This window comes from Coffea eugenioides, chromosome 10 (genome assembly GCF_003713205.1).
Source record: "Coffea eugenioides isolate CCC68of chromosome 10, Ceug_1.0, whole genome shotgun sequence".
Classification (NCBI taxonomy): domain Eukaryota; kingdom Viridiplantae; phylum Streptophyta; class Magnoliopsida; order Gentianales; family Rubiaceae; genus Coffea; species Coffea eugenioides.
The window spans coordinates 9,529,767-9,542,179 of NC_040044.1; the positions used below are offsets into that span (position 1 = coordinate 9,529,767).

The 12,413-nt window shown below is 37.5% G+C and overlaps 1 protein-coding gene across 1 annotated transcript; it reads right to left on the bottom strand.

The window, feature by feature from the left end:
- Window positions 1–1,346: 1,346 nt before the first annotated feature.
- On the bottom strand, window positions 1,347–8,788 carry LOC113749337 (carbamoyl-phosphate synthase large chain, chloroplastic). Its single transcript, XM_027293036.1, has 4 exons — window positions 8,525–8,788; window positions 6,991–8,430; window positions 4,385–5,077; window positions 1,347–3,416 (listed from the first exon to the last, which is right to left on the bottom strand). Exons 2-4 carry the CDS (start codon window positions 8,371–8,373, stop codon window positions 1,857–1,859), a joined length of 3,636 nt encoding a protein of 1,211 aa, XP_027148837.1. The 5' UTR covers window positions 8,374–8,430; window positions 8,525–8,788; the 3' UTR covers window positions 1,347–1,856.
- Window positions 8,789–12,413: the final 3,625 nt, after the last annotated feature.

The following is a 12,413-nucleotide window of genomic DNA, read 5'->3' on the forward strand; positions in this document are numbered from 1 at the left end:
TTCTAGGGGATCTGGATGGAAACTGATCTCGGATTCCCATCATCTCCATATTTAACATAGTGTTGATATTTGAAGGGTAAGCTAACGAGGCAACGAACTGGAATACGGGAAAAAGAAAAAAAAATTCCAAGCCATTGAAAGAAACATATATAGATCCTTGGCAAGAGCTGACCAATGTCATCAACAGCTGAAGAAGGGGTAAAGAGACTTGGCAAGAGTGCCATTGAACGAAGGGGAAAGCACAAAAGAGCCCTTCATTTTTGTTGTTTTGGGTATTCCTTAGGCTCTGATTTGCTCCATCGCGCTTTTAATTGGGTGCTTTCTACGAATGTTAAAACTAAGGAGAAATACCAAGTTAGCAATATATAGCTTTTGGGGGATAGAAAATCAAAGCCTACTGATTAATTATGGTAAAGCCTTTGCTAGGACTTCAAAATTGTACTCGAGTTGATCTATGTAGGAGTAAATGCCACCGTATAAGTATATTTGATTTGATGATTTTGGATAAAAAAAAATAGTGAAGAGAATATTTTGCCTCAGAAAGCTTTCTCGAAAATTATATGTTGGAACCTTATGCAGTTGATGCCTGTCGGAATCTTGAAAATTCTATGGCGGCTTCGAACATAGGATATCTATTAACATATGGGGCTCATATATCCAAGAACTTTCAACCCATAATCCAAGTCATGACTTAAAGTTAGAATGCTATGCTTTATCACATCTAAATTGGTGGCATTAGCCGCTGGTTAATAACCTTTCAAGCAACAGTACAGATAAAAGAGTCAAGAACTAGTAGTGGTCTATCATCAACAAGGCCTGGAAGTCTTTATTTCTAATACTCAAAAATCTTCTTTACAGCAGACTAGACTGGATTTGGAAATTGATATGCCAATATCTTGATATGTGTTAAGTCTACACTAACTGTTGCAGGAAAAGAAGGATCTACTCGTTGCAGTAAGTATTGCAGGAATAGAAGAAGCCCATTCGTTATAGGAGGATCAAGGAGGATTTGAAACGCAATGAATGTACCTACAAGCCCATTCGCTATAGGTCCCAGGCAAAATGATACATGCGAACAAAGAGGCACCAGCAAGTGCCAATTAATGAATTAAACATCTGCAGCAACCAACAACAGCACCAGTTGGAACCATGTCTCGTACAGATACTGCTACCAATCAATTAAAGTGACCAAGGAAAAATGAATATGAAACCTATTTCAGTGAGATGTCATAACAAGCATATAAAAGATATTTAAGCAAATGAATAGGATAACATGAAGGCAAAATTGATTTTAATCAGGATATCGTCCTTTACCAACTGATATTACAACACATACGAACTAATATATATGGCGATACTAGACTGCCGCGCCACTGGTTACTCAATTACCAACTGATCTCAAGACAGTGGGAAGCGGGCGACCCCAAAGAAATAATTACACGTCATGATACTCAATCATACACGAAAACAAAAAGTCGCAGGACAGACCCTGATATCTAAACCCATAGTTGCAATAGCAAAAATTGACATGGGAATGGCAGATATATTCAGCAGCAGGACAGAGGTTACAAGCCAAAAGATGACCTGTTCTGAAAAACTCTGGAAGGTGCAGCAGCAGAAACTAGCATCACCAATTACCATATTGACCTATATAACGATGGTTCATGAAACATCACTCAGCAAACTAGTGATAAACACTCCGAGAATGCTTCCCAATCAAAGGTGACCTCTGATGATTTTCTTTTGCTTTTGCAAAAGACATTAAAAACTTGTATTACAATTCCTCCTTAGTTAAAGCTGCCAAACAACATTTAAAAAGATTTAACACTCACGGTGTATAAGAGGAACTAAAATACCTATTCAACTACAACAGTAGACGATGCAGATTGCATATTTTGATGGCTTCCTGCTTTCTTCTCACTGTCAAAGTAGTCCTGAAGTGCTGACATCTCAATCTTGTTGCATTTCAAGCTTTTAATAGCTTCAGCAGTAGCCAAAGCCCCAGCAACAGTCGTAATTGTAGGAATCTTGTAAGCAAGGGCCATTCTCCTCAACTTCCGGCCGTCTATCTGGTCAAGATCATCACTAGAACTTGTGATGACAATCAACTGTATTTGCCCGTTGGCAATCATATCACCAGCATGTGGTCGTCCTTCGTGCATCTTAAGGACCCGCTCCACTGGGATCCCTTCTAACTCAAGAACATGTGCTGTTCCAGAAGTTGCAACAATATTGAACCCAAGAGCCAAAAAGGCCTGGGCAATTGTGGGAATTTGTGGCTTTGTTAAGTCATTTAAACTCAGGAACAAAGTGCCAGAAAGTGGAAGCTTTTGCCCAGCAGCTATTTGTGCCTTTGCAAAAGCAATTGAAGACTCGAAATAGATGCCCATTACCTCTCCAGTACTACGCATTTCAGGACCCAGAAGCACATCACACCCTTGAAATTTCTCAAATGGAAGGACCACTTCTTTAACAGATACATGTCTCGGTATAACCTCTCTTGTGAATTGCAATTCATGAAGGGACTTCCCAGACATGACAAGAGAAGCATATTTAGCTAGGGGATGCCCAATTGCCTTAGACACAAAAGGAACGGTTCGGGATCCACGTGGATTTGCCTCAAGCAAGAAAACTTCCCCACTAGCTGTTATGGCATATTGGCAATTCATGAGCCCACAAACATTTAACCTCCTCGCCAACTTTGCAGTCCATGACCTGATTGTGTCCAAACATGATGGAGAAACAGTTTTTGTGGGAATCATGCAAGCTGAATCACCTGAATGGACACCAGCTTGCTCAATGTGCTCCATTATTCCACCAATTACAACATTGCCGTGTGAGTCAGCAAGTGCGTCAACATCAATTTCTATAGCATCAGATAAATATTTGTCAATTAAAACAGGACGTTCTGGATCCACCTCCACAGCTGTTTCAAGGTATCTCACCAGCTTGTCATCACTGTAAACAATCTCCATCGCTCGGCCACCCAATACATAGGACGGTCTGACAACCACTGGGTACCCTATATCTGCTGCAATAGCAAGAGCATCTTGTTCACTCTTGGCAATGCCCCCTTTTGGCTGCTCAATCTGCAATTCCTCACTGATAGCATTGAATCTCTCCCTGTCCTCAGCAGCATCAATGGAATCAGGTGACGTACCCCAAATACCAACATATCCAGCACCACTTTTGCATTTTGGCTTCTGCTCGTCTAAGTATTGCTGAATTGGAAGAGCCAGCTTCAACGGTGTTTGACCTCCAAACTGCACAATTATCCCATCAGGCCCCTCCAAATCTATTATGTTGAGAACATCTTCAACTGTCAGTGGTTCAAAATAGAGACGATCACTTGTATCATAATCTGTAGATACTGTTTCAGGATTCGAATTCATCATGATTGTCTCATAGCCTGCATCCTGAAATTGACCAACAAAATACTATTAATATGTGTAAACATAAGAACAACAAGGTAACTTGAAGATTAGTACTTGCAGGTACAGTTAATACTAAAAAAAAAAATTAACAAAAACCAATAAAAATTCTTCTCAGAATTCTAAGATTATGATTATGTTCTGCTCTGCAATCTTTTCACTCAGTCTTTTCGTTGGTATGCACAAGCTCTATCCTTTCTTCTCCATTAATGAATTAGTACTTAAGGTGATTAAGATGAAGCAGGAAAAATATGAGCTTCTTTTTTGCCCATTTACAGCTCTGATGCAAGTACAATAACCTACTTACAGTTGGACAGCACTACCGTACTTTTAGACGACTAAGTAACCACTGTGAGACTTGAAACCAGGTTTCTTCCTCCAAAGGCTTCAAGCTTTAGTTGGTTTTACTACTAGACCAAGGCCTCATTGGCTGACGAAGTTCAAGCTTCAGAATGTTTCAATTGCAGGACTAAAATGTCAGATCCACAACAATTATCTTATTTATAGATCTGTCTATGTTCTGATGTTGGATAAAAGCATTACACTAATATCAAAAGATTCAAACTACAAAAAGCATCTGAAAATTAAGAAAGGTCTAAGTGATAGACACAAACATGGGAATCCCCAAAATCGAGGATGTGGGCCATCATTCAGTTTGTGTTTGTCATATAAGACGTATATCGCTTAGACTAGGATTTTCCATATTAAAATTTGAAAATTGGCAAAAACACAGCACAAGAATTACTAATAAATTGCTAGTATCAATGTCACGTAATTAATGACCCAAGCAACATATGTACTGTCTTTTACATGCATGGTATTTATATAAAGCACAGTCAGCAGAGCAGGAAGACCATGAAGTCCAGGTATCACAGCCGTAGGAGTTCAGAACAAAATAATTGAGAAGCAAAAGAGGCAAAAATGGCCCTTAAGCTACAGAAGAAAGAGCATACCTGGAGGGCAAATGATGTATGGCAGCAGCAGTAATCAAATTCAATCCCTTGACCAATCCGATTTGGTCCACCACCTAAAATCAGAACCTTTTTTCTTTGGGTGGGAGCTGATTCACACTCAAAGTCATACGATGAGTACATGTAAGGAGTATTAGCCTCAAATTCGGCAGCACATGTATCAACTCGCTTATATGCTGGTTTAACACCCAATGATAACCGCTTTAACCGAACTTCTTTCTCTGTGGTTTTTGTAGCAAAAGCTATCTGTTTATCACTGAAACCTCTCTTTTTCACTTCATAGAGGTCATCCTTTGTTAAATCAGACAACTTCTGAGACAAAAGATATTGTTCCACATCTACAAGCTCCTTCAGCTGAGTCAAGAACCACTTGTCAATGTAACTCAGCTCATGGATGTCATTCACCTTCATTCCCCTCTTCATTGCTGCATAAATAGTGTGGATGCGGTCTGGACTAGGGACTCTGAGGCTGTACCTCAGGCGATCCCAATCCCAATCCAATTCCTTGATTTGTGAGCAACCCCACCCAGGGTAGCCACACTCAAGTGAACGAACAGCCTTCTGAAAGGATTCTTGGAATGTCCGACCAACAGCCATTGATTCACCAACAGACTTCATTTGGGTTGTTAGAATAGGCTCCGAGCCTGGGAACTTCTCAAATGCAAAACGGGGTATCTGCATGTTCAACACCATTTTCCAGGAAAAAGAAAAATGTCACATCCATAACAAGACATGAAAAAATGCCAAGACAGTAATTTGATTATAGCTAGAACAAAAAGAATGCCGACCTGAAGATAGTGAAAATAGTAAAGGCAACATACAGAATGCTATCTTGATTCAGAGAAAATGCCAAGGATTAAGTCCCAGGTTGACACTTATAAAATTTGTAGTACAGGAGGTATTATATGCTACTAGACATTCTGACCATATAAGAGTAAACTTTTAATAAATTGTCATACTCAAAGTAAATGCTGGCTGCAATATTCTTCTGATAACCCCCACTCACCCCCCCCCCCCCCCGGGGGGCCCTTATCCATCTCCTTTTTCTAAGCCATACTATTTCTTTTCCTTCTATTGGTAGGGTTGAGGAAGTGGAGGAAGACATAACACTCTAAAGTGGAGGAAAAGATGGCTTGTTTCCTTAAGGTATCTACTGTAGCAACACAGAACACTTTAAAGGGAGGATAATGGTAGATCAAATATTTCAAAAAACGCTCACAAAGCCCTTGAATTTCATAGCCTGCATAAAGCAATTTAGAGAGGCTTTCAGATGCACCCTAAAGATCACAACGAAAGGTGACTATTAGCTTTGCTAAAATTAACAGATGTAGATAGCCATATATAGAAATATATGAAGAATAGACTAATATCAGTGGAAACTTAACTTGCAAATCCACATCGCTTAAAGCTGATTTGGGCAACATAAACTTTCATGCAAAACATCTGTCGCAGCTATCTCCCAATTAGGACTGGTGAAAATTGTGACATAACATACTTCTCTGCCTGATAACCAAAGAAGTAAAGCAGAGCTACATATCCCACCTCATTTAGAATCCCTAATTTTCTTACTTTGCAGGGGATTAAAGACAGATAAAATGGTTCATGGACAGTGGTTTTGTTTTCTCTGTTTTTGTTGGAAGATGATAACTATGTAATATTTCGCAAAGTTCAAATATTTGTAGTGCCAAGGAAAAAATTATAGGATGAGGTTGAAAGATGCTAGTTTGCAAACACTTGGTTTTGACTAAGGAATTTTGCTCCAAGACACAACACGCAACATTGTATATGTAGATAAAGCAATTTCGATCCAGTGAAAAGAAACAAGAAAAGATCTCACATCCATTTAGTTAATGAAGTTCACGCATTTTTCTTAAAGGAGCAGCCAATATTAAAATATCCAAGCCTATAAGAAGGGATACCAAAAAAACAAAGAGCACCTAATGGTAGACTAAAATATGATTTGCTAGTATTTAAATAATAAGAGAAGACAATGACAGGATTTTAATATATCAAAGCATGGCCAAAGTGATATTTATCTCACAACGAGCAACACTTGGAATATTCCAATAAATTGGTAGCAACAGGTCATTGTCTTTAGCGTAACACAACTTAAGTTACCACTCTCAAGTACCTTTTTTAATCTATTTGGATCATCTAGAAGATCAAAACTGTCTAATGTGATGAACTTGAAAGGATTAAGGATGACTGCCTTCTCAATCACCAACAGTTAATATCGAGGTTACTGTACTAACTAAGAAATTTATGAAATGAGACCATATATTCCCGTCTAGAAAACAATGCTCATCAATAAGTCCACAAAAAGCCTGTAAAAACAAAAGGCATGGCAATAGGAAGAATAGGAATATCAACTATTAGTTCATGGTCACTTGATCTCACGACATTGCAAATAAATTTGAGGAAGAAACAAAAATATTCAAAGAAAAATATAACCAAACTGCTTATGACCGATGGAATTTCATAATAATATGAATCCTTAGTAAGTTACCGAAAGTTCCGAATCAAATTTTAAAGAATCTTGCATGTGTAACAGCAGAGTCAAAATTTTGGATAATGGAATGAAAACTTACCTTGGTAACCACATAATCTATAGAAGGTTCAAAACTAGCGGGTGTTTTCTTAGTGATGTCATTAGGAATCTGATCCAAGGAGTAACCAACCGAAAGTTTAGCAGCCATCTTTGCTATGGGAAAACCAGTAGCTTTGGAAGCTAAAGCTGAAGACCTTGAAACTCTAGGATTCATCTCAATCACCATTACCTCTCCATCTTCAGGATTGACGGCAAACTGAACATTTGAACCACCACATTCAACCCCAATTTCCCTGATAATAGCAATAGAGTAATCCCTAAGCCGCTGGTACTCTTTGTCTGTCAAAGTCTGTGCTGGAGCTACAGTGATAGAGTCCCCAGTATGGACTCCCATTGGGTCAATATTCTCAATTGAACAGATAATAACGACATTATCTGCCAAGTCTCTCATAACTTCAAGCTCATATTCTTTCCATCCCAAAAGGGACTTCTCCACCAAAACCTGAGAAGTCAAGCTAGCTGCAAGCCCCGACTTGCATATTGCCTCAAACTCCTCCCTGTTATAAGCAATACCACCTCCAGTTCCTCCCAGTGTAAAAGCTGGTCGAATAATCAATGGAAACTCCCCAATAGAATTTGCTATCTCAAAACACTCCTCCATAGTAGTCCCAATCCCCGAAGGAGGAGTCTTTAGCCCAATATTTTTCATAGCTTGCTTGAATAAATCCCGATCCTCGGCCTTCTTGATTGCTTCGAGCTTGGCCCCAATCAACTCAATGCCATATTTGTCCAGCACCCCACTTTCAGCCAATGCCACAGCAAGGTTAAGAGCCGTCTGCCCTCCCATCGTTGGCAATAAAGCATCAGGCCTCTCCTTCTCCAGCACTTGCTCAACCAGCTCTGGTGTCATAGGTTCAATATAAGTCCTATCAGCCATCTCTGGATCCGTCATTATAGTGGCAGGATTCGAGTTGATGAGGATCACCTCATAACCCTCCTCCCTCAGTGCTTTACAAGCCTGAGTCCCTGAATAATCGAACTCACAAGCTTGCCCAATCACAATAGGCCCTGCACCTAAAATCAAAATCTTCTTGATATCTGCCCTCTTCCCAACTTTTTGGCTACCGAAAGCACCTCCATTCATCGAACCATTGCTGTCACAAACAGCACCCTTCTCACATCGAATTGAATTCACCTTCACTCTCCAGTTCAATTTCGCAGAATGCAGAAACAATGGACGGCATTGAGAGTTCAAATGTGATATCACACTCCTCCTGGTAGCTGGCTTGGTGGCATTGAAGAATAACTTAAAAAGATTGGAATTTGATAAATGATTTTTGGTGGAGTTGAAACTGTAGGGCTGTGATGATGATGAAATGAGCTTCAACGAAACGTTTTCACAATGATTGACACAATAGGCCATCTCCCACTATCCCTCCTCCAATCCCTCTTATTTATTCTTTTCCAAATTTCAAATAAACTGCACAACCAGAAACCACATAGCAACAATAATTAATATATATATACATATAAATATATGTATCACTCGCAAATAAAATTACAAGAAACCTTACATGCAATATTTCTTGGTGATGATTTTCGCTCTGACCGATCGGCAGCTTATAATATTTGCGATATTCTGCAATAGCTTTTGGTTTACTACCTATGTGAATGGTTTCGGAATCTAAGATTTAGCTTTGACCAAAGCCTGCTTAGAATTTTTGCACGCTCAAATCCGAACTGGGTGAAGAAGAGCAAAAAACAGAGAGAAAAAGCTTCTTACATCTCGGGAGTGAGAGAATCCGTGGGTGTCGAGGAGAAGAGAGACCGAGGAGCAGGGGGAGGGGGGGGGGGGAAGAGAGAGCTGGGTTTGTGTTTGATTAGGTTTGAGAGACTTTGGGCACTGTTCAAAGAGATGCAACCTAACTCCTATTCATCGACATGCTTATATCTCTATACTATATGTAAAGTCTGAGAAAGTTGCTTGGGCCTTTGGGGTTAGCAACTTAGCATTCGAATTAACATTTATCGTTACTTGTCAACTTTCTTTTTACCCTTATAAAATTTGTTTTTAGTTTAACTACCTACGACTACCTATCATTATTTTTACGTTTAACTATTTAACTATATATTTTTAACATAATTACCCATAAACATTATAACTATTAATATAAAATTATTTTATGAAAAATATTTAAAAGATTAAAGTTTGCTTTAGTAATAAAAATTTTATTTAATATATATGACTATAAATATTATGTATTTTTTGATTGCACACAAATTGAATATGCATTGAGCCCGCTAGTGTTAACAATCCCTGATTTTCTCTTTTACTATATATGCTAATAATCCCTAATTTTTTTTTTTTTTTTTGGGAAGTTGGGGATATCTGGCTTTAGGGATTGCAGGCATTAGAATCTAAGACAAATTACAGGCAGCAGCTAGAGACTAATATCCAAGTGGACTGCTAAAAGATGAAGGGATAATTTCAGGATAATTTTAGAAATCTCCCTTAGGTTTCTAACAATATGACTTAGTACTCTTGAAGTTTAAAAAATAATCAATTGCCTTCTCTATTTTTTAATTTTTATAACATTTACAGTCCAAGTCAAATTATATAATTAAAATATTATGTTTAGGTATTCAGTTTGAGTAACAGTTAAAGCCCACTAATTCAAAACTTGGTCAAACTCGATTTTTGCCTGTTCAAAGATTAGGTTCAATCGAAAATCGGTAAAAATAGATAAAAATCCATTTTTTCCCATTTTGCTTCTTTGATTTTTTTTTTCCCCCTTCGACTGTTCCAAACGAACCTTCACTGATTTTGCTTTGCTAATAGCAAGAAGCATTTCATAACTTTGTGTGCGTGTATGCGTGAGAGGGTGTCCGTGATTTTGTTAAAAGAAACTTACTGATAGCTTGGAGTTGCAGAGAAATAAGAAAATCACAAAGGGGGATTTAGGCTTCATTACTCAATGGTTTTATCAAACATGGGAAAATGACCAATTTCATCCCTAAACTTTTTTGTTGGTGTCGATTTAGTCCCTAACTTTTATTTCTGACCAATTTGACACTTGAACTTATTTTGTAGTTCCAATTAAGGTTCTTTACAATGGCACCACTACCTAAAACTAGTCTAAGACCCTATTTGATAACTTAATTTAACACTAAAATTTAATGAATTCAGATCTTAACATATTCAGATCGTTTGATAACAAAAAATTAAACATCTGAATTAATTAAGTGACACTAAATTTTCTAGGCAAAACTTGCTCCCAAAATTAAGTGATAAATTATTTATTTATCACTAAATGTAATATATATTCAAATGTATTAGATTAAAAACTTAACAATTCAATAATTTAATGGATTCAGATTTCAGTTTTCATATTTCAATTTTATTAAATGCATCCTAACTCCTAATTGACTAACTAAACAGGAGTATTATGGAAATGTCACTTGTCATGTGAGCTAATGCGACCACAGCAAAGCAGAAGATTTACAATTGCCTTTGTTTTCATGGATGTATAGTAACAAGTTTGGGAAAAAGAAGATGAAAATAAAAAAGGAATAATGAAAAAGAAAAGAAAAAGAAAGAAGGAAAAAGAAGTATCGAAGAAGGGAAGAACGAAAAAATGAGAAAGAAAGAAAAGGGAAAAAATTGAGGGTAATTTAGACATTTAAAACAATTTTGTTAGTTTGAATAATTTTCATCTAAGTTTCAGATAAGTCCAAAATACAAAGAGGTTATGTGAGAATTTTTAAATAATGAGGAGTATCATGATCGAATCTCAAATCATAAGGGGATTTTCTCTATTTTACCCTAAATCTTTCCACATCGAAATATCAGTACAAAATATTAGTTTGATTATTTGTTTAATCATATTTTTTAAGACAAGAAATCAAAGCCCAGGCTTTCATTATAATGTATGGTCTACGATTGGCTTTTTTTGGTATGGTGCCCAAGTTTCATTAATGTATGGTCTACATGTATAGGCTTTGTCAAAAAAAAAAAAAAAACGAAAGAATAAATACTAGTGAAAGGATAACGTGTTTGTATATACTGTTGCAACTTTTTGTTTAGCTTTATATTCAGAATGATTTTTAAAACAAGTTGTTAATACACCTAAAAATACTTAACCTAACATGTTAATACAAACAGTCATAATTAATGCGCCCTCTACATTTAGCCACTTCTCAAATTAACTACAATTTTTTACAAAACTGACAGTAAACTCTACGTATGGACACTTATTAGCCAAACACTTAGTTTGTTGCCTCTTAATACAAAAAAGAATTGTTCTTGCAGCAAAAGAAGTTTTCTTTCTGCTCTACTGATTATTTGGTGGATGCAAAGGCCGATAAAAATTTGATTACCATCAATGTCAATTGCTTTCACATATGCAATAGATGTAAAAAAGATAAAATCTAACAAAATACTTGATTGACTTTTATTAAAGGTTATGTCTTCTAATATGAGACAGGGACCTAGATTCTACCAGATTCCCCAAAAAGTCCCAAAATCAATGTGAAATTGCACTCAGCACATTCTGATCAACAGGGGTAATCGCATGCACAGAAGGAGGCGGGCAGGGCAGGTGGGCTGCTGCACTCTGCCTTTGCATCAAGACCGTGCCTCTTTTGGCATTCATTCCAGCAATTTGTACCAACTTGGCTTCCAACGTAGATGGTAGATGGTTTCGATTAGGGCTATAAACGGATCGAATCGCTTGTGTGAGCCAATCGCGAACTCACAAATATAACTCATAAAACGTCAATCAATTTAGAATCAATTATGTGGGTTGCTGATGCCTTAAAATGAGGCAAGTCTTGCAATTGATTTAATTTTTTTTTTTAACAGGGAGGGGTGTGATTCAATCTCTCCTCACGGATTTGCTCCCTCTGCGACCTCTCCTCCCCAGTTTCCTCCCCTTTCCTCCTCCCTCGGATCTCTCAGATCTAGCCTTTTGAGCCAACTCAAGCAACTCTTTCTCCCTCATAGCTTTCATGTTCTTCTCGTTTTGAATCTTTGCCTTCATTATAAGTTCCTCTCTGCACTTATCTTCTGCAACACAGAAAGCCTCATGTAACTGGTTATGAACAGGATTGATGTGAAGATCCTCCAGCCGTGTACCCTCAGCTGCAGATGCTTATCGAGAGCAATTACATAACCGTATTTAGAATTTTTGCAGTTTGAAATACAAGATGGGGCTTTCCAATCTTGACAGTCAATGGACGAGGGGGAGACCTCAAAACTGGAACAGGTTGAAAACTGGATAGTTTCGGAATCCACACAGTTACATTGGCTTAATTATTCCTCTCAAATATCATTATGGATTTCAAATGCTACATAGGGTAGAGATTGAAAAATGGCAAAATCACCACAAAAGCTTATTCAACAAAACATTTTCTGGTAAACTCTGCCAGAAAAAGCAGCTGCAATTACTTAACAATCGTTTTGTT

What these genes read in the sequence shown, in the direction of transcription:
- LOC113749337 (XM_027293036.1), bottom strand. Translation starts at nt 8,373, where the DNA reads ATGGCCTATTGTGTCAATCATTGTGAAAACGTTTCGTTGAAGCTCATT. An exon ending in TAGATTATGTGGTTACCAAG is followed by an intron (nt 5,078 to 6,990) that starts GTAAGTTTTCAT and finishes TTGAACATGCAG; the next exon opens with ATACCCCGTTTTGCATTTGA. An exon ending in ATACATCATTTGCCCTCCAG is followed by an intron (nt 3,417 to 4,384) that starts GTATGCTCTTTC and finishes GGTCAATTTCAG; the next exon opens with GATGCAGGCTATGAGACAAT.